The sequence below is a fragment of the Scatophagus argus genome, chromosome 10 (assembly GCF_020382885.2).
Source record: "Scatophagus argus isolate fScaArg1 chromosome 10, fScaArg1.pri, whole genome shotgun sequence".
Classification (NCBI taxonomy): Eukaryota; Metazoa; Chordata; class Actinopteri; family Scatophagidae; genus Scatophagus; species Scatophagus argus.
In genome coordinates, this window is record NC_058502.1 from 14,197,494 (window position 1) to 14,218,971 (window position 21,478).

The 21,478-nt window shown below is 37.8% G+C and overlaps 1 protein-coding gene across 7 annotated transcripts in view; it reads left to right on the forward strand.

Moving 5' to 3' along the window:
* LOC124065776 (neurexin-1a-like) overlaps positions 1–21,478 on the forward strand; it is a 237,960-nt gene that overhangs the window by 13,821 nt on the left and 202,661 nt on the right. For all 7 annotated transcript variants that reach the window (XM_046401515.1, XM_046401509.1, XM_046401510.1 and 4 more), the window contains exons 3-5: positions 5,743–5,760; positions 7,357–7,386; positions 8,553–8,600. In XM_046401515.1, the coding sequence (XP_046257471.1) occupies positions 5,743–5,760; positions 7,357–7,386; positions 8,553–8,600 (96 nt within the window). The remainder of the gene's footprint in view (positions 1–5,742; positions 5,761–7,356; positions 7,387–8,552; positions 8,601–21,478) is intronic.

Genomic DNA, 21,478 nt, shown 5'->3' on the forward strand with positions numbered 1-21,478 from the left:
GGCTGTCTCTATGGAAATATCTGGATGTGTCTGTATGGTCCACAAACCGTCTGTCCCCAGAACCGCAGAATAGCTGCATAATAAGATTAATTAAATCACTATCACTGTTTCAGTACATGTAAATGCCGAAATTAAAACATTTTTTCTGCATGTGAACTATTGTTCCACTTTTATAAGAATGACAGAAATTTTTTTTGGCTTTTTAAAGCTAGCTGTCAGTTGGTTGTAGCCTTATATTTAATGGACACACATGAGCATACCATCTCTTCATTTGACAACAGAAATTCGCTTAAATAAGCGTCATTCCTCAACATTTAAGTCTGTAACTTAGGAGCAAATCTTTGTACATTAGTTGTCATTCTGCAAAAATGGGGAACTCCACTGAAGTCACTGACCCATTTTGAGGAATCCAGTGTCAGTGGGCTGATATGAAGAGTGAATTGTTCCGAAAGCGTACATGTGGCACTGGTGACCAACTCAGCTGGTGAGAGTAGAAATTGTGCAGTGCAGCCGCAGCTGTGGGAGCTATCAAATTTCATCAGAGTGGCTGGTCACTCTGCCCGTTTCCTCTCTCTCCACTCTTGCTGTCGCTCGAGGAGGATAATAAGAGAGATGGTGAGCTGCGTATTGCCACTAACACTCCTCTGGTAGATAGATGCATTAAGTTTAGGCTGTGGTACTAAGAGATGAGCCCTCACTTACACTCATTACTCTTGATTTGCTCCAAATTGTAATTTAACAACAAATCGATCCTCTGGTAGCTCTGACCTTTGCAGCAAGGCTTTTACATTTTCCCTTAAAGAGCTTCTGCGACAAGGGATTTTACAGCAGCCTTCATGGTACTGTTTTTCAAATCTACAACTGTCTAAGGGGCTGGCGATTGATTCAATGCCTTCTGCTCTCCTTTGTTATCGCATGTCTGGTGATGACATTAGTGTCCTGTGATTAACAACACTTCAGAAAAAAAAAGATGTAACCAGCTGTTATTCTATCCAACTGAAGAGACATTTTAGAGATTCGTATGTGTTTTTGTCAAGATGTCATGTAGAGAGTGCACAATCTTTTCTTTTGTACAAAATATTTTAAAGGGGCACTCCACCAGTGTTTATGAATTCTGGTTAACTTGTCAAAAGAAGTACTGCTCAGCATGTGGAAACAATTGTATGATGTCTACTGGGCTTGTGGAGGGAGCTTTCCACAGGCTGAAAAATAATCTTGAAGACATCATCAGGGTTATCTCAGCTTGTGCTTTAGACATAAAGTTCTTTACAGAAAGCATGTTGTACGTACTTGACATGTTTAATTTAAAGGTGAGCACGTTTAGGTGCCATGACAAACAACATTGAGTGTCTTTCATGGCAATCAAAGGATCTCAGGGCACAGTTAGAGATCTGTGCAAAGAGATCGTAGGAGGTCCTCGAGAATTGTGTGACGTGCTGTCTGCCAGGCAAATTGTAGATAGTGTGCAGGAAGATTGCTTTGTTGTTTGTCATTGTCAATTAAAAATTACAGCTTCAAAACACTAGTGGCTTGCTGCAGTGTTGAAGCACGTTACAATATTTTTTGTTTTTTTAGGTTGAATGACTGAGCTGGAGAACACGCTGAGTGCAGTTTACTGACTTTACCCCCTTTGCATTGTGTCACTTAAACGTTGTTGCCCTGTGCAGCTGTCAACCTGAAAATTTCTCTGCAGCACCTTTAAAGGGACGTCACAATATATACACTGAAGTTTTGGCTTTTCCACGATGAAACATAGTGTGGTAGCTGACCTACTTTTTCAAAGCTGGCGTGATAAACTGCTTCAGTTTGAGACTATTTAAGATGGAATTGAACTGCTTTCATCAGGAAGTGTCATGATTATTAATTCATAACAATGAGTATAATTTTATATTTTGTACATTTTCATTTAAGTGCAAGGATTGAGTATTTTACATATTACGCAACATGTCCTTATTTAAGTGACCTTCTCACCTTCTAACTGATCAGTCCACCAAATGATCATAATACTGTGGGGGGGGAACCATCCTTCCTGAATAAATGGATTAAATTCATTTATTACTTATGCAGAACATGAACCCATATGTGGTTTTTGGTGTCAGACTTATTATGAAAAGTTTAAGGTAAAATAATTTTCAGATTTTCATGTTTTAAATACATAACTTTCTTGGAGAGATTGAGGCCATTTATTTAAGAGCTGCTACATTGCTCGCACAATTAGGCTCTCCCAGAACGGGCTGCAGTAATAATCTTTCAACTGAATGCAATTATTGAAAGGAAGCCATGATAGCACATAATCAAACTCAAACATAATTTGAGTAAAGAATTCTTTCCTGGCCTCAACTGTCTTAAAATACAAGAGCCTGTGTAGGGGAGTGTTGTCTTAATTGTGATGCCCTCAGTACAGAATATCTATTCAGCCTTCACAAAATAAACACTTTAAAGCACCGTAACAACAATGGTGCACAGAAGAACTAAAAGAGAAGAGAGTGAAAGGAAAAGAAGGAAAATGGCTAGAAAAAAAACATCTTTTTGTGGCTCTTTAAATTTTGTTATTTTGATGTTTTGACAGTGAAGACACCAGAGTTGTGACTGGAATCAAAATGCTCCAAGGGCAATAACCATTTAATTTTGTTAAGAAGAAGATAGAACTTTAGAGATTAAAATAAAAGCTCTTTCTGAATTTATACTGTAAATTCAGCTGGAAAAAAAACCCACTAATGAAGACGGGAAGAATTCCAGCAAACCTAAAGCACAGTGAGGCTGATGACATTAAGAGTGGAGGACAAAAGGTTGATTCATGTAGACAAGATGTTCTAAAATCGTCAAATGGGAGAGAAAAAGGAATTATATCTGCGGCTGGATGTTGTATCTAGTGAATGTGACACATGTTCCTTCATGTGAAATGTAGCGTCACCCTGAACCCTCCCTGCTCTTGCCTTGTCTCTTCAGCCAACTGCATTTAGACACACTGCAGGACAGGCATGAATGTCTTAATGACATTTTGTTGAGCTGGCTGATGTTAGCCAGTGTGGTGTACAATAGTGGATTTAGCAGTGCAAGTCTGGCTTTCTCCTTACTGTCACTTTGGCTATCAGTTGTCTCAGTCAAAGTTGAGAATCATGTGCAGTAAATAAAGGACACAAAAGAAAAATCAATTTATAGATTTATTTACTTTGTTCGACTTTGTTTCTGCTGTCGCACACAAAATGTTCCTTTTAGTGAGGTATCAATTTGAATAGTAATGTAATTATTCTCCATGAGCTATATGCTGTCAGAGATGCAGATCATCTGATAGATAGTTGAGTGCATTTTGGTGTACTGTTACTAGCACAATAGCACTGGGATCACTTTGTCAAGGGGATTAAATGGATTTACGTCTCTGGATTAGGATGTAACCAGCTGGGTACATTTGTGAAGGAAACTCTGTGTGTGTGTGTGTGTGAGAGAGAGAGAGAGAGAGTGATAGGGGGCTTGTTTTAATGGTCCCTGTCAGGTGATACTGCTGTTAGAGGAAAGCTTCTTTTCTTCCCAAGAAGACCAAATGAAACTACGCCGTGTAGTGTGGCCACTGAAGATTGCTAAAGAATTACTTATACTACTGGGCGCAATATGCTTAAATGGCTGCTGTATAATCCTTCATCAGATTAAATTCTCTGAGTACCTATACGTATATTTTTATTATTATTATTAGAAACTAGCTGGTCACATTTGTTTACCCCCTGTGAGCATTTAGTAAATAGTGTAGAGCTCTCTTAATGTGAAGAAAATTTGTTTTTGATCAATATTTAGAGGAAGGGGATCACTACAATACAGTTTAATACACAGCAACCACATTCTAAAACAAACTACCAACATTGTGCTCTTAAGCAGACCACCAGTTGAACTAAAATGCAGTGGGAGGAGTTATTAGTTACATCAGTCTTTGGGGTCCGGGCATCATCAGCGGTCTTGATTCTTTTACTTTTCTCTTCTCATGTGGTCACTTTGCAACTGCCAACTTCATGCTTGCTTTCTCAGATTGCTTTTTCAGCAGTGTGCTTTTCATCATCAAGCTAACTTTTTGTGAACAAAGTGTACTTTTTAGTTTCTTTCACAAAGGAATCTTGTCTAAATAAAATCTACGTGACTTTGTGTGCAGATTTCATGTAAAAAAAAAAAAAAAAAGTGAAACAAAAATTGTAATCAAATTCTACACATAAACTGAATATCCTATTTTATACCAATCTAACAACAAGTGTTTGTAAAACAAAGTTTACGCAAAATTATATGAAATTGGTCATATTGTGTAGCAGTGTATTGCTGAGTAATTTGTTCACAAAATGATAATTTGGACTGGTGTTTGTGCATGGTGTCTGATTTGGAAGGGCAACCAGTGGTGATGGTAAGTTTTGGGTCAAACAATCGCTTGAATCTGGGCAAGAAAACATTTTAAAGAGGTAGGAGTTTATTTTGTAGTGAAAATTGGGCTTTTTTTTTTCACCCAACTGGCCGCATGATTATTGTAACTGGACTGATTAAAGAACCCGTTTTTTGTTTTTTTTGCTGTTGTACAAATACTGATTAGATATTGCATGCCACTGTCTCCATAATGTCAGTTCATGATTGTTTTGCTGAAAAATCCAAAATATGTAATATCATCAAATTATTATTTTTTGATGTACCATTTTGTATATTTCTGCTATTAGGATTTTGTTATGTTAAATATGGACTCGGTCTTCAGACAAAATTGTAAGCACTCAATGATGAACAGAACTGTTGACTGACTATATTTTGTTCTTTTTATAGGCAGTCGGGCCCTTAGACACTCTCATTTCATTGGTTTTTGCATGTTTCCAGGCACATCACTTTGTCAAGCCAATTTATTTTGCCTCTGATAGCATGATGATTACCTCACCTGTGTGCTGTTAGTCTACTAACATGTAATTCTTCTCTCTGCCTCCTGTATTAGAGTGATAGGTTTTACATGGCATTTCTCCCACCTCCACAAACGTCACCTTGTTTGCCAAACTTAGATCTAGGGCAATTTCATTTGAGAGGCAGTCTCCTTTTGCATTGTCAGTATATGCTCACTGGTCATTGCATTTAGTAGTGTGATCAAATCACCTGAAAAGAGTTGCAGTCATGAGACCCGCTCTGAAACCTTAGAGGCATTGCTACACCGCAGCCAGCTCTATTTATTTAGTGGTTTGTTATTTTCTCTTGCAGTGCATTTCATCACATGCACTGTGGTTCGGCTTTTCATTTACTAAACAAAAAACGCTGCACACAGATTCCATTGACTCTGTTGAATTAAATATATCGTGTTTTAAAAAAAAAAAAAAGTCAAATAAATAAAAGATTTACTGAGACAAACACAACAGGCGGAACTAGACTGGAGATGCACTTTTCATCTCCTTACCATCTTTTGCCTCAATCAATACTTGTTCAATTTTTTAACAGTGGTGCTGGTTTTTGAGACTTGTTTGAAAGACTTTAATTCTTCAAGGTTATATAAAATATTCCAAAGGATTCATTCAGTTACAGCTCTGTCCTGTATTCCAGGTCAGTGTGCGAGCAAAAAGTGTGGACAACAAAATGAAGGCCTGTGCATAAATCAGCTTTTCCTGTGCAGAGGTTACAATAGGTCACTTGCATGTGATGTTTAATGCCTTGCATGGATACGACATGCAACGGCCAGTACTAGTCTGCATGCTGCTTAATGAATGTCTTCCTCTCTTTCTCTATGCCTGTCCGTGCTTCCAGAAGACAACAATACTGAAGGTGGGTATTCTAATTGTTTTCCATTCTTGCTATATTTTGTATGCCTTCCCATTGTCATGTCTCTTCAAATAAATGTAAGAAAATGCTGTATTCTGGTATTGCTATTGAATTTGAAGGAGGGGTAAGTCTGATTAATCATGATTGGATTGTGTTTTTGCTGTTTTTTTTATACTGAGCATTCTGTTTATTTTACATGTAATGTATCAATGTAATGTTATAAATGTTGTAATAGCCAAAATATTGAGCTAAAATTATAAAATGTGTATAAATGTGATTTTGTCATGTTCACATTCGAGTGAAGTCATTGCATACCTCACTGATTCTTGGCCTATATGATTCAAGCAATGCCTAAATCACATTTTCCATGCATGTAGTTTTGAAGAATAAGACTAGAATTAGCTTTTTGTAGCCCGACAGTACTTGAGTAGCCTTGGAGAACTACAGGTTATCTAAGCTCCCAACTGGTTTTCATACTGGTTCATATTTTCATTTCAGCTCTGAGTTGAAGCTCAGTATGATCAGAAGTTGATGCTGTATGATAGGCTAGGCCTCTCAATCAAAGTGGGAAATACATACAGTTATTTGGTTGAATCTGGTTGAATTTCTTGTTGGTAAGTATAATTGTCATGATAAATATGACCTTAAACACTTGGCCTTTTACACAATGCTATCTTCTTCTTTATTAGCAAGATGGTTCACTTTCCTTGTATTGGCATTCTAAGGGGATGGAGTTATTTATTGTTGGGCTGTGGTTGAATTAATTCATATTTTAAAACAGCATACAAATGACACGTGCACTGTATAGCAGAAAGAAAATCTTACTAACAGAAAGCACAGGAATTAACTAGTCGGCAACAAGCATACAGCCCAGACTGCTTCCATTTGTCAGGCAGTTAGCTAGCAGCTAGCTAGCATTTTGGGATCTGGTTGAAAGTGACTGAGTTGAATCACAACATTAAACATATGTTCCCTGGATGCTGGAAGAACTATGGACAGGAAATGGTTGCACCATCCACAAAAAGTAGTTAGTGCTGTGCCTATCGTTCATGCTTAATATATATCGGTTAACTGTGTCACTGAATGTCACACAGTTAAACTGTTAATTTATGCAATTTGTTCTCATTGCTACTCAAAGTGGCACAGTGACCCAACCACGTCCAATCATCCTCTTTGCTTTTTTTTTTTTTTTGCTTTATTTATTTTTTTTGTTTGTACATTATGTGGACACAGTTGTTGCAGGTCAAGGTAAAACAATATTTGGCTATATTTGTGTGTACGGACTTGGGAGGTGGTATGATAGTCTTATGTACTTCTCATCTTATGGAGAAAAACTAAAGGTTCAACCTGAATTTAGATTTCTGAATGATGAATAGTAAGTGGCTGATGACGCATTGCAACCTGCTTTGGTTGACTAAATGCTCATCATGCTAACCCTGTCTGTGCACCCTCCTCTTTCTCTCCGTCCCACTCTTCCCTCTCCCAGCACTCCTCAAGTAACACAGACATCTTCTCCCCAAGAGATGCCTGCCTGTTAGTGTCACACAGCTTCCCATGATCCCTTGTTCTCTGCTGACTGTGCTCTTGTTTTCCTTTAAGGTCTGGCACACCTGATGATGGGCGACCAAGGTATGAGCTCTGTTCCTTCTTCCTGCCATTCCTCCATTGTCCCTCCTGCTCCCATTGTGCTCAGAAATGTGTGTGCCTCCAACTATTGTGTGATGCTCAGGCTTGAAGCTGCTCAGATATGAGCTGTCACTTTACTTATTTTGAATGACCCACTTGATTTTCATTTTCCCAGTGACTTTTTTTTTTTTCATATGACCTCTTTTTCAAGCTCATTTAGCTTTCCACTCCCCACTCTGCTGGGTGTTTCTCTCTATCTTTTATTTTCTTTTTAATTATTCACATCTACTGTACATTCAGATGTTTTATGATGATGCAGTTCGACTAAAGGGAAATTTGCATTAACATTATTAGGATGTAATGCATGGTGGTGGAAAACAGCTCACTGAATTTTTAAGATAATCCTCATTTGTCCTTGCTGCTGTAATGCATGTTGTGTGTGCACAGACAGTCATCATCTTCCTCTTTGTGTGACTACTGCATAGCCTTATCATACAACAGAGCAGGGATGTGAAGTATTGTTTTTCTCTTTCCACTTTCCTTTTTTAGTCCCCCCCCTTCCCTCTCTTATATTTGTAGCCATCAAGCCTCTTTCTCCTGTCGTCTGTCCTTTTCCAACTTGGCACTTATTGGTGTCTCCTCTCCTTTTGTTTTCCCTTTTTGTCTGGAATCTGCTTTCTTCATGGAACATTTCATCAATTCTCATAGGTAAAAGTAAAGGTACTACCCTTTGAATTCTCTGAATTAATTAAACTATGACTGCAGTGTTTTCTGGTATTATATACTAAATGAAGTATATAAAGTCATTGGCGTTTTTTGTTGTTAAAAAATTGCTTTCTTGATTATTAATGAAAGCTTTTCAAGGTAGGTGCCGCTTGTGCTTTGCATTCACACGTTCAGGCTGCGTCACTTGTTTCCTTTCTGCTTGATGCATGGAAATCATATGAGGCTCACATGGACACATGAACACACTAGTTACTGTCCTAGTTCCAGTACACCACCACCACCCAGGGGTAACTACACTCCTTTTGTTTGAATAATGGGTTTTGGGGTTGTGGTTGAGGCCTGATCATAGTGTTGCGGGCCTCCCATCCTGGCTGTGATCCTCACCTCTTCTCCTTGAGGGGTAAGTGGACTTCTGATCTTTGCTATTTGACTCTCCTCCTCAGGGCAGAGAGGGGAAGCTTGGCTTCTAAGGTCCCTACTGAGCATTCAAGGTAAAATTTATATTTCTTTCAAAATGGTTACTAAAGTAAACTCAAATATAGCAAGTCATCATTAGCTAACCAAAACGTGAGAAACATGAATGTCAGTGTGTGTGGGTTACTAATTGGAGGTGATACGTAGTACCACTGTATAACTACCATGACATTCAAATGTTCCACTTGCGTTCTGGGATAACTTATTCTTGATTTTGCTTGCTCTTGTTGTTGCTTTTACATATGCGATGTTGTTGATTCTAGTTTTGCAAATACTTACAAGCGCTTACAAAACATTTATTTTTATTTACACCAAAATAGAAAATATTGTCTTATGTTAAATACTATGACATCATCTGAACCGGTAAGTCTTAAACTCAAACTGCCATGTGGATGTGAGGCTCTATGCTGCCTGCGAACAGGCTTCATATTGTTCTTTCAGATTTTTTGCTGCCAGCAGCTGCTTAAATGTATGCATAAATGAGCTTTGACACACAAACACGCACACACACACACACACGCACACACAAAACAAACCACTGTCCATTATAAAATGTTTGATTTTGCCACCACCCAAGGTAAGTGTCAATTCTATAATCTTGCTGGTTTGCGCAAATGAAAATGAATTTGATATACATACACCTAATGTATTTTGCCTTGGAATAGCAGACTAGTTGTCAATGATCTAGTTATGTGAAAAATTATCTTGGCATTTGGTTGTCTGTGAAGATGAATGCCAGTTTTTGAATGTAATGGCATTCCGCTGTGTGAAACATATGTCACATTTGCACATAAGCAAAACTACTGGTGCTTCTGAAATAAATTATGTCATCTATGATTAGTTATGAGAGCCCTCAGTGCTACCTAGTAATTTTACACTGTTCAACTAGTCAGTTTATACTATTAAGCCCCTTTTAGTCCTTTTTTTTTTTTTACACACTTGATAATGACTGGTGTTTTTACTACTCGCTTTATGGCTTCATCTGAAACCCACAGGCTTTTACTACACTGTACCAAACATCCAGCTCTGATGTGGCAGAAGGATAGCCACAGGGAGAGGCTGAGAGAATGCTGATGAGGCACAAATCTGAGCACACCGCTTCTAATTTGGGCCTTTGTTAGTTGTCCCCGGTGTTACAGTGTGAAACCTTGTCAGTCCATTGCTGTGTGGTCACAAATGCATATCCCCACTTGAGTATTAAATCAAGGAGTGAGGACAGTGCTTGTATTATTGTCTACTTTAAGCTTGTGAGAATATTGTGTATTATGATGGCCCTCCCCTGAAGTCCTCCCGTGTCATGTTAACCACTTGTATGGTTTATCCTTCATGGCTGCTCCCTTGAGGATGTGCTAGTTTCTGTGTGCTGCTTTCAGCGGGTGTACTGACACTGGATTCCTAAGACCTCCTTTTCATCTAGCTCTAGAGAGCAGGGCATACAGTAGGATAAGTCATAATACCACTGGCACACAAATCACAGGGTATTTAATTGCTGTCATCACAATAAACTGCCATGTGCAGCTTAAGAGGGAGCTACAGGCTGTGCAGACAGGCTTACAGGTACAACTGGGCTATTTCTAAATTAGTATACTTTCTAATGTAATTGCTTTCACTTTCTAAAGATGGAAATTGTCACTTTTCATTATACTGTACACATTCCTGGGGATTTCCGTGAGGTGGAATAGTAGATCCCTTAGATTGAATGTTTGTACATGATGTTCTGTGTGTTACGCACCACATTGTTTACATTACTTCGTTGTTTTTTGCTTTACAACATGCTGATACAAATGGGCCTTTCAAGAGTTTGTCTGATACTTGTAAGCTTGATAGATGCCTTCAAATTGTATTTGCGTCAGTCTCACATCCCAAAGGTTCTGCTGTGTAAGTTTGCCGATATTTTTGTATACAGTTTTCTGCTAGATTTGCACGAATATAGGTAGGAACTGAACATAACACTTCTTTTAAGGGGCTGCAGGAACTAACACAGTGTGGATATTAGTCATGTTCTCACACATACAACACTGGGTTTCATGGATGATTTTAACGATGAAAATTCACACAAAGATTTATATGTGATAAGTTTATGTAAATCTTATTTAGAGAAAGCCACGTGAGAAACAACAAAGTATCAGATTTGCATTAGAGTGGAGCAGTGTGTCCCAAACTTTTCCAGCCCTGTACCCCTTCAGCATTTAACTACGTACAGCTATGTACATCCGTCCTCTATCATATGTTTTCATGTTGCTTATACTATATACAGCCGCTATACAAAAAATGAAAACCAGTGGTGAAATAAACCCACAGGTTAATGACATGTATGTGCATGAGAGGATACACATAACTGTGCAGTTTTTGGCTGAATTTGAGATCATCTCAGTTTTCCCACTCACAATCATTGCCCAATTGCCATTTTGTTGTAATGCTTGTCAGACCCAAGAACCCACTCACATATGAACTTGGTGACAAAGAGAAACAAAGTCTTAACAGTGACTGCACAGTGCAGGGTACTCTGTGCTCAGTGCTGTCCGTCCAATCTAGACATCTAGCAAAGGCTTCTGATAAATTCAATTTTTATGGGTGCACTTTTTATGAATTTAATGAGGCTCCACTGTCCAGATGCCTGTAAGGCAGCAGGTACAGCCAGAAAGGAACAACAAATCCAACTTTTCAACTCGTCAATTTGTTAATTTTTGACTGTAATTATTTTTCTGAACACTAGGGGTTATCCATCTATGAATGTAATTTTTGCAATACGACTGGGCAAATCACATTTTTTTTCATATAATTCTACGTCATTTTACTATGTTTACTACTTTACATATCCATACTGCATATGGTATTAATAAAGATAAGATAAGATGAGGTAAGATAAGATCTTTATTGATCCCACAGGAAATTGCCAGGGTTGCAATACAAAGAAGCATACAAAAGTAGAAAGTAATTTCCCTGCAAAATATAATAATATATATATAAAAATAACAGAGTATATAGTATATACGTGAGATATAGATAAATAACAGCAGATAAGGTGCAGAATGGCAACGAATAAGGATTGTGGATTCAATGTTAAAGTGTTAATTGTAGTGCAGGATAAATTGTTTTGTCCTATGTGGAGAAAGGGGATGAGTTGAAGAGTTTGATAGTTAAATCACATTCTTAAATCAATGCTAGATAGATAAAGATCTTAAAAGAAGAAAAAGAACTTAAAGTTCTATGTCCATGACAAAAAAGCATCTTGTGAGGAGACGTGCATATGTTTGCATTCCTAATGGCACCGTATGGTACTTATTAAGCTGGGATTCAGTGAACCTGAGTGAGTAGGAGTGTGTTTGGGTCAGTGAAGGACCCGCAAAAATCCTCACTTGACATACAGTATGTGGGATTTTGAAGTACCAGTCTTTTACTTCAACACAAGCTCAGCAAGATGCTTTAGTGTCCAATATTATGCAAAGTTTGACCATCTGCAAAACTGCAAAGGTCATAATGAACCAGCTTTTCAAGAGCTCCATTACTAGATGCTGTAACTCACACTTGAAAAAACAGCAACACTGACAGACTGCTACTTATGTATTTTGAATATTTTGACTTAAAAAGTCATCATTCTGCTATCCAGCTTACTCTGTCATCTTTTTTTGTCATAGTGACACGTCTTCAGCTCTAACATGGAGTGCTTCCCTTCCTTCATATGCTTCTGGGAGCATTGCCGCTATCAATAGAAGTCATTTTCTTTTACTTGTATGTTTTGGTTTTGTGCAAGTGACCTCACACGGGTTATGGACCTGAGCGAAGAGCAGCAGAGCAGCACATCAAAGCAGCAGGTGAAGAAAATGAGGCAGAGCAGGGCACGTTGGACCCACGTGGGCTCGTCAAGGGGTTGAGCTGCCCACGGCCTCCACATTTCCCTCTTGCTTTACAGTTAGGTTGACAGGTGTGTGAGGTGACAGCTAAAAATTTGCCGGTTGTCAGGGTATGGCAACACGTGACACAGTTAGAAATAACAGCTATTATGACAAGTAATGGAAAAAATTGTCACAGTTTTCTTATAACGGATATTCATCTTGTCATTTTTAGCCTAAAGAAGTGCGTGTATGTGTCTCATTTTGTGTGTATAATATTGGTGATGATGGTGATGATCGGAAAAAAAAAAAGTATGTAGCAGAATCACGCTTTCTTTCTTTGTCCTTCTTGATGCTCTAGGAAATCTTGAAACCTTAAATCTACTGGTCAGTTTTCTGCGAGAGTGATTTTAGATTTTAGCGTATAATGGAGACAACCTTACTCAGAGGTGCCATATTTAACCGACGAGTAGCCCCTCTGAAGCACCTGGCACCTTTGCAATGAAAACGCAACAAGTCCTTTGAGATAATGTGGAATGGCATGTCAGAGAGCAACTTGTCAAGACTTGTCTGCCTTCTTTATCTGACAGGTAACACGATACCGTGTGGTGTGTGTTGAATCAACAAGATGTTGCCTTTGTAGCTTTACATGCAACCTGAAACACTGTCAGTGAAATCCTTTCAGCTCCATTGACTCCTCCAGTATTACAATTTCTCTGAGATGTTAGGAATATCTGTGGTTGCACTAATTTTCAAATGTATGCTAACCTGTGAGGTGGATGTACGGTCAGAATTTTAAATAAACCCGTACATCCTTTGTCAGGGTGGCACTGAGTGCTCATCTCTGATGGTCTTGATAGATACTTCTACTGGAGTGCACACTGAGAGATAATAACACCTTACAGTGAGTGTTCATGTGGACTCTCATTATGTAAAATGTCAGTGGAAATGCTGTTAGAGATGCTGACTCTGAAATTTAAACAAAAATCTAATGGTTTACTTTAGGTCCTGGCATATGGTAACATCATCACCATCTGGTCTGAAAACTTACATAATGCATAAAAATCAGCAACTCTTTGTGTTTCTCAGTCTGAAGATGATGACAATATAATATCCATGTAAGGTTAACTATTACATTTGATGTCCTAAGAAGTTGCTGTTTTAAAAAGAAGTTTACCATTATGAAGTTCAACTTCTCTATTCTCGTAGATGTCATACATCCAGCCCATCTCTTCCAGCAAGCAAAGCTTTCAAAACATGAAGTGCTGAGATAAAGATGTGAACTTGCCTTAGTAAGTATGTGTTACCTTGAAATTTCTGTCAGCAGCTCTTTATGTGAAAATTACTGGAAAGTTCTAAACACGGACGTGCCATGTTTGCCATGGCATTTGCCGTGGCACTCCTATCCAGCTCTTAAATCTCACATCTTTAAGATTACTTTCTGAGAACTCCCCAAGAAGTGCTTTAGCATACCTTTTATTTTTGTAAGTAGTTGTAAGTTTAAGTGAATAAGTCTGATGACTGACCTAAATTTCAAAGCTCATCCATTAACATGACAGCCACTGAACTGTAGAAACAACTGAACTTTTAAGAAACAACGTGGCTACATGTGTGTTTTTTGAGTAAAGACAATGCCACCAAACTTATGTCAAAACTAATTTCACAGGTAAAATTACTCATGTTGCCAAGGAACAACAGTGCAAAAAACATGATTTAATGCTCAGGTGAGGGGTGGAAAGGGTGATGAATAACTGTTAATATAATTATTATAGTAAACTATGACAGGACATAATAATTTAATTGTACATTCAAGTGATAATCGAACAGTAGTCTTCGATTGGTGATAAACTGGCTCAGTCAATTTTAGAATAATGTAACACACAAGCCTAAAAGGATTTCAGCGTATATGAACATTTAAAGTTGCAAGATGATTTATAGTTACAATAGTCTGCTTTTTCTCCCTATAGCAGATACACTTAATTACCCAAACCAGTGCTGTGTTGTAAAGACACGTCAACAAAATATATCTGCAGAAGCATACAAAACACTGAACCTTATCAATGAGGAAAAGAGATGGACATTTTCATGTGCATTTTCCCATCTTGATTGGCCCTGCTATTGCATTAGCAGTGTTTTTATGTGACCCCTGGTCACAAGTTTAAAATGTCGATGAGTAATAAGTTGTCAAACCAAAGTGATTTTCTCTGCTTTGATTCTTTCAACTGAATAATATTTGAAAGCCTAAAGGTGTAAAACTACCCAATATTCCTCATGATTAAAGGAATATTAGAGGAGTCAGAAGAGAAATGAAACTTTTTGTCAAAGAAATATGCTTTTGATTCAGCCCTGTCTTATTAGTCATTTTGTCAGAGCTCAAATTTAGGGTCCAAATTAGCAAACTGGGAACTAAGCAACCCCTAACTAATCCAACATCTGAGCTAAACTAATGTGAGCACCTCTCAGCTCTGTCAATACAAGCCAGGAGGCTAAAGACACCTTAAATCTCAGCAAAGAGTGAATCTAATGGCTGTCAAATGAGTCTTCAAATGAGGAACAATTTTACATGAAACCCGAAAGTGATGACTCTTGACACAGGCATGATTATAATGATGTTGATGATGATGATGATCTGATTTGATCCATGGATCATCAGGTAGCATTATGAGGAGCTTGACAGACAGGGTAGACATCCAGTTGTGACAATGAGGAGCTTGACTGACAGTGCAGTCATCCTATAATGACAATAGCACTCCCAGTATGCACTCACATAGGCTAGAGTCCATATCTCTGACTGCTCCTACTTTTTTTAAAAAACTGTTAGACCATCAGGATGTTCTGGTATATTCATTTTAACTTTGCATGGAGCTATCTTAATAAGGGAATTGATTTCTTGGTGGAATCAGCAGCACAGGTTGATTAAACAAACATGACTTAGTATATACTAATTTATCTCTTCTGTGCCTTCATAGCCTGGCTCACGTGTATATATATACACTATATACCAATAGGGCCATTAATGTTCATTATAAAACAAAACAAAACAACAACAAAAAAAAGATAATTGTGCTTGATGGGTCACAGAGGAAGTTTTCATTACAACTGAGATGGCGAAACAGAAAAAAAAGTCCGTAATTGCCTGGAGTGAGATTTGTGTATCTTGACATGGCAGATTGGCAAGACTGCATTAAAGCTCCACAGATTAGTACATTACCACTGATTCTATTCCTGAGGGGGGAGGCAGGAAGACACGGACTGAGTGAAACACTTAACGGAGACAGAGAAAGGCATTTAAGGAATGAGCACAAGGAAGTGGGCAGAGAAGGAAAGAGGGGTACTACGTGGAAAGCAATGTGTTAAAGTGGGATTATGAAACAGAAGCACGTGATTTTAGATAGATACAGTAGATAGATAGATACAGATTATTGCCTGAAGTTAAGAAAAAGTGCTTTCCTTCTGGAGAAAATTAGATGTATTTGTTTCAAGAAAATATTTACTTTCATATGTCTATCCTGCCTGACTGACTTTCTGATAGACATGTTTTGCCTCTTTGCAATGTGCCTCAGCTTCATCGCCAGAAACCTCAATCAGATAAGAAGTATGCCTTCACATCACTGAACTGTCATAACGGACAATTTTTCTGATGTTTGAGGCATGTTTCAACAGTGTTCCCGTCCTCTTCTGTGGATCATCAATGATAAAGTCCAGCAGCAGACTTTGGATTAATAGTAATTGCTGCTTTTCTCAAAGAATATTTATTATAAAAGATGACAAGCATATATTTTTTTTCCCCCAACCCGAAGAAAGGGCGAAGGAGAATGTAGAATAAAAAGGTTGGATCAATATGAACAAGGCTCATCTGGCTCCCCAGGTAGAGTGGAAGGAGATCTGCTCCAGATCAATATTGCTGGTCGATGCCAGTGAGACACTGCAGTGATGAAAAACTCTATTTCTTGGCCTGCAGAAGGGAGTGGATGAATCTTAGCAAAAAATAGATAAAAGGGAGATACCTATACCTCAGCTGTAGACTTTGAAATGCATCCTTTGCATGTCTGTTTGTTTAGTTATAATTCAGCTTTTAGATCATGGATTATAGCCTTTTCACTGGCCTCAGCTGATGGGATGCTGCCAGGTGTTGTTGTGATGTGCTGTACAGGGTATGGAATTATATTCATCCTTTCACTATGTATTGTGAAATGAGATTTAAAAAAGTACAATATGTGTTTATGGAGAGATGTATGGTCGTGTGGTGCTGCTTTGTACAGGTGATTTATGAGAGCAAGCTCGTGGCTTAGCTAGCTTCAGAAGAGATTATTTCCCTCATCTTTAATGGTTCATTCATCTTCTCCCATTACACTGTAAGTCTGCACTGTGTTACGTCACAGACATGTTGGAGAAGAGGGATGCAATGTGACTAATTTATATTCATATTAACTCCCCATGACCGCTGCACAATCTTTTCTGTGTGGCAGTATAAATGTTTACTGTTAATTATGGATAGAAATATGTGTCGATGAGGCAGTAATAAACATATTCTTCATGATGGAAAAACAACACGAATTTTTCTATCCACAAACCATGTTTGACATGAATATGAACCGATTTTCGTCCAAGATGGCTCTGTGCGACTGCAGTGGCTCTTCACTCTCAAAAATCTCATTGTATGGTTTTTCTTAACGATACAATGACAATAAAATCTAGCCTAACTTTCAGTTTCAGATCAATTTGAAGTTTAGAAATAAACACAACTCTATTCAGATAAAAGTCAAGTATCAGACTTACATGTTTCCAAGTTGGACTCTACATTTGAAATTTCACCTGTGCATATAATTGTCTTAAACATTTAAACATTTTTTGCATTTATTTCAAATCTGTTCATTCATTTGAGATTTCACAGTTAGAAAAATACACATTAATACATGCGTGCATTTCGTTTGTCTCCACACACAGTGTAACCAAATTCACTCCTGTCAGGTGATTTATGCTCAGTAATAAAATATGAAAATGTTTAATCATTAATATACGCAGGAATTGTTTCAAAATGTAAATTTTTTAAATTAAAAACACCAAGATGGAAATATACGGAATCCATAACATATGTTTAGGTCATTCTCTTGAATAGGCTGATGTATTATTCCTCTCCATAGCTCTAAATACACACAAATAATGAAAGAAATCAGACCTTATTAATTCCCTGCCCAACTTTTAAATCTAACAATTTAGACTATGATTAGGACTTGAGAGTTATCATTATTGATACAACATTCTGTGAATATTTTTATGAGACCAACCAAACCCAAAAGTGGATGCCTTTTCAATGATGCATAGCAAGGAAATGGCAAGGCTCCCTGTGGGAAATTGAATAGTCCATTTCCAATCGAGTGTGCCCTGGAAAATCCATGGGGGTCAGTGGCAATTTGTCTCAGGAGGTCTGCACTGAGAGTCATTACGCTCAAACCAACATGTCCCCAGGGACAGGACCATTCTTTATTCCCTTTTGATATATATAAAATATTTCCCTTCTCTCCTTCTGCTTTCTCTTGAAAATAGGTATGAAGATTTTTTTCCCCTGTTCAGAGGCACAGAAGGGGCAACATGAATTGTTAGCTGTGTAACAGCATAATAACCAGCACAATACAACACTTTCCTCTATCACAGTGAAGCAGCATCTTATTAACCTCTATTTTTGAGCAGCTCATGTTTGTTTAGCAAATTGCTCAGGTCCCTTGTTTAATTTTAAACAAAGTGCCATATCTACTCGTTTTGGCAGACAATGAAATTTGGTTGTTACTCAGATTAAAAGTGTCATGAATTTTAATGGAGAAAATGTGCTGCTACCAATCATCACTGTTTACTCATGTTTTAGCAGGAGACGGGTGACCTTTGAGCAAATGTTGATATACAAACAGCGCATAACTTTTTTAGTTGCTTCCACGTGAATTCATAAGACTCAATTTCGTTTTCACATTTTTCTCATTCATGCTTCTTAATCTCATGTGCTTGTTGTAATTGAGGGTAATCCTGTGGTGATCTGAGCTTCATGGACACTATTTAAATAAAATCAGTAGTGTTTAGTGATATGTTTATATGGATCTAATGAACTTCTACTCAAGTCTCACCTTTTAGTTGATCATTTATCTCATTACATCAGAGAAAAAATACTGCTTCGCATTTTCAACACCACATAATATAAACATGTTTTGGTTGCTTCACAATTACTGGTCTCCTTTCTATTGCCATTCAAGCTCTGTGTCATACAGTACTTACTGAAACGGCAGCAGTGGAGTTTAGAATGAGAGATAAGGTTTACATCCTGCTTTATTATTGTGCCTTTTTCTGCTGCTCATCTAAAGAAGTGTTTTTTCACTTTGAATGCAGTAAATTCAACTGCCTCTGTGTTATCCATTTACCCCCCCCTCCCATCTCATTTCCTGTCTTGCTTTTTCTCTCTGCTTGGATTCAAATCACCTGTGCATTGCCCACACATCCTTAGAGAGAGAAAAGGAGCTGATGAAAGACAGTGGGAGATTACATGACCCCATTTGATCCATAGCTGCAGTATCAATGAGTTTCTAGTTATCGGTGCAGTCTTGTTTCAGCTTGTGGATGAGATCCACCACAGAGCAACATCAAAAAAGGCAGCACTATGCCTGTTTTTCATTTTGTTGTTCTTAGTGGAAGTTCAGAAGAGCACGGTGATAGCTTGTAAACCTGCATGTCAGTTAGTCTGTAACGCTGTATCCAATCCAGCAGGTCCTAAAATACCAACTAAGGCTTTATATTTTTAACAGTGGAGATGTCCAGACTACCTGTCATGGTGAATAATACAGCACATAAATGTGATGCTGTATGAACTCAGCAGAACATTTGTGAAATTTATTGCACTGACAGGTTTTACTTTGATGCATGCAGGTCTTTAAAAGGACAATACAGGAAGAAATGCCTTACTGCTGAAAAAAGAAAGGGAAACACTCAATAATTAGTGGTATGACCTTTGGAGTCATGTCTTAATGTCACAACACGGACTTCTTTTTTCAGCTTATTTTTTTAGAGTAATTTTTAAAGTAAAAGCCACTGGGGTAAACATTTCCATAAGCTTTGTTTCACCATTCAACAAATAAAATCATAATTGCGAATTCACATGGAATGTGCTCAATGTGTATCTAGCAGAGAGCGAGCCAGGCATTTTTCAGGATGACTGGGTTTGAATAAATAGATTGTTTGTGAGTGGTGTGTGTCTGTGGTGTGATAAAAATGATTAAATGTCCCATTCCATATTTTTAAGATGTGATTGGTCATATTATCGGCGTATTATTTTGAGTGGTCGACTCTAACTGAGCAATGAAAGTGACAATGTTATGTCTGCACTGCAGTATCATTACTAATTAAAACAATGCCATGCTGCAAACTTAATACCTCAGACAGTTAGATTTGGATTGAAGTCATGACATGAGATGTATACAGTTACATTTTTATCATAGTACAAATATCGTAATGAGATAAAACTGAGAATCTCATCTCTCTAGTGGCTTTAACACCTGGCATGAATTATAGAAGAAACTAATTGTTTAATTTTGGGGCATTCCCTGCAGTGTTTTAGTAATCTATCATGTATCTTCTATATCTCTCACTGTAATAGCTATGTTTTGTACATGCCTCAATAAAAATTCCCACTACAATGACACTATTTTAGGAATGACAATCTTACAAAAGAATAGTTCCTGTTGACTCTGCCCTGTCAGCCCTGTCTGTACATTTCAACAAAAGAAAGCTTTAATGAGAATTATTACCACTTCATTTATATTGTGAATTAAAGACTGTCAGTGTATAAGCAAATGTTAAAAGTTATTGAACTGATGAGCCTTGTCTGTTTTTGATCAGATTTGTATCTACATTACAATCTTAAAACACTTGTAAAAAAGCCAAAAAGATGTTTATATAAAGGCCCTCATTTCCATGTTTAAAAGGTAGAAGCTTCACACTTAATAGTACCTGATAAACCCTGTGCTGCCTGTGGGGAATGACACAATGAACTGTAAATATATTGCTTTCATATGGCCCTGCTGAGACCATAATTCCCTGTCCCTGAGCTCAGGCGAAGGTCACCAGGGAGCTGTCAAAATGTCCATGTTCCCCTGAACGTGCTACCACAGCAAGGCTCCCAAGTATTAAAGTGGCTCTCTGCGTCCAGCCAACCTGGATCATCAATTTTCATTTTTGTTCACAGTCAGCCATTACTTATCCTTGGGCTTTGTGATTTTGAGCTTGTAGGATTGGGCCAGATTTTCCTATGTGACAGTAAGTGCATAATTTGAGAAAATAGCAACACAGTTTGCCTTTGCATTTACCCTGAAAAGTAAGACAGCATTTGTGGATTACATCAACCTCTAAGGAGATTAGTCAGTAACAAACAAGGGTAATCATGATATGTCATTATTCTAGGTTACAGCTGAATACGTTTATTTCGATGTCAGTGCAGCAGATTGTACACTGATCTTTAACATATTTGTTTCATTGTGGGAGATATCATCATCCCTTAGCTCTGCTGGAAAAGGTTTTTGGACGTTGTTAGGAAGTCTGTGGTGCTTGGCATGAGCTGCAACCAGTGCCTATTGGTTCCATTGAACAATTTCAACAATGCTAGCAAGCAGTTTTTTGATTAAAGCTACAGTGGCAAATTTTACATTAAAAAAACAATCTTATCAGGAGACATCACAAAGTGGGGGTACATCAGAAGGGCATCCAAGCCACCTTAATTGAGATAACACACATTTTTCCTACCTGCTAAAATTAAATTCTGGCACTGAGAACACTTCACCCCACAGGAAATTAAAAAATCAAAGTTATTCCCTAAACAGCAGTGAGGGAGTGCAGAAAATCTTTCTTTCTCGTTCATATCCTGCGCCTGTCTCTCTGTTATCTGGGTATTAGAGTTTAAAATTTGTCACTGCCTGAAACACAGCAACATTCAACTTGTGGTCTCAATTTTAAACTTAGACAAAGTAATTTAACGACACATTAAAACGGTTAAGTTGCTCTTGTAAATCTTGTAAAATGAAGGTAGT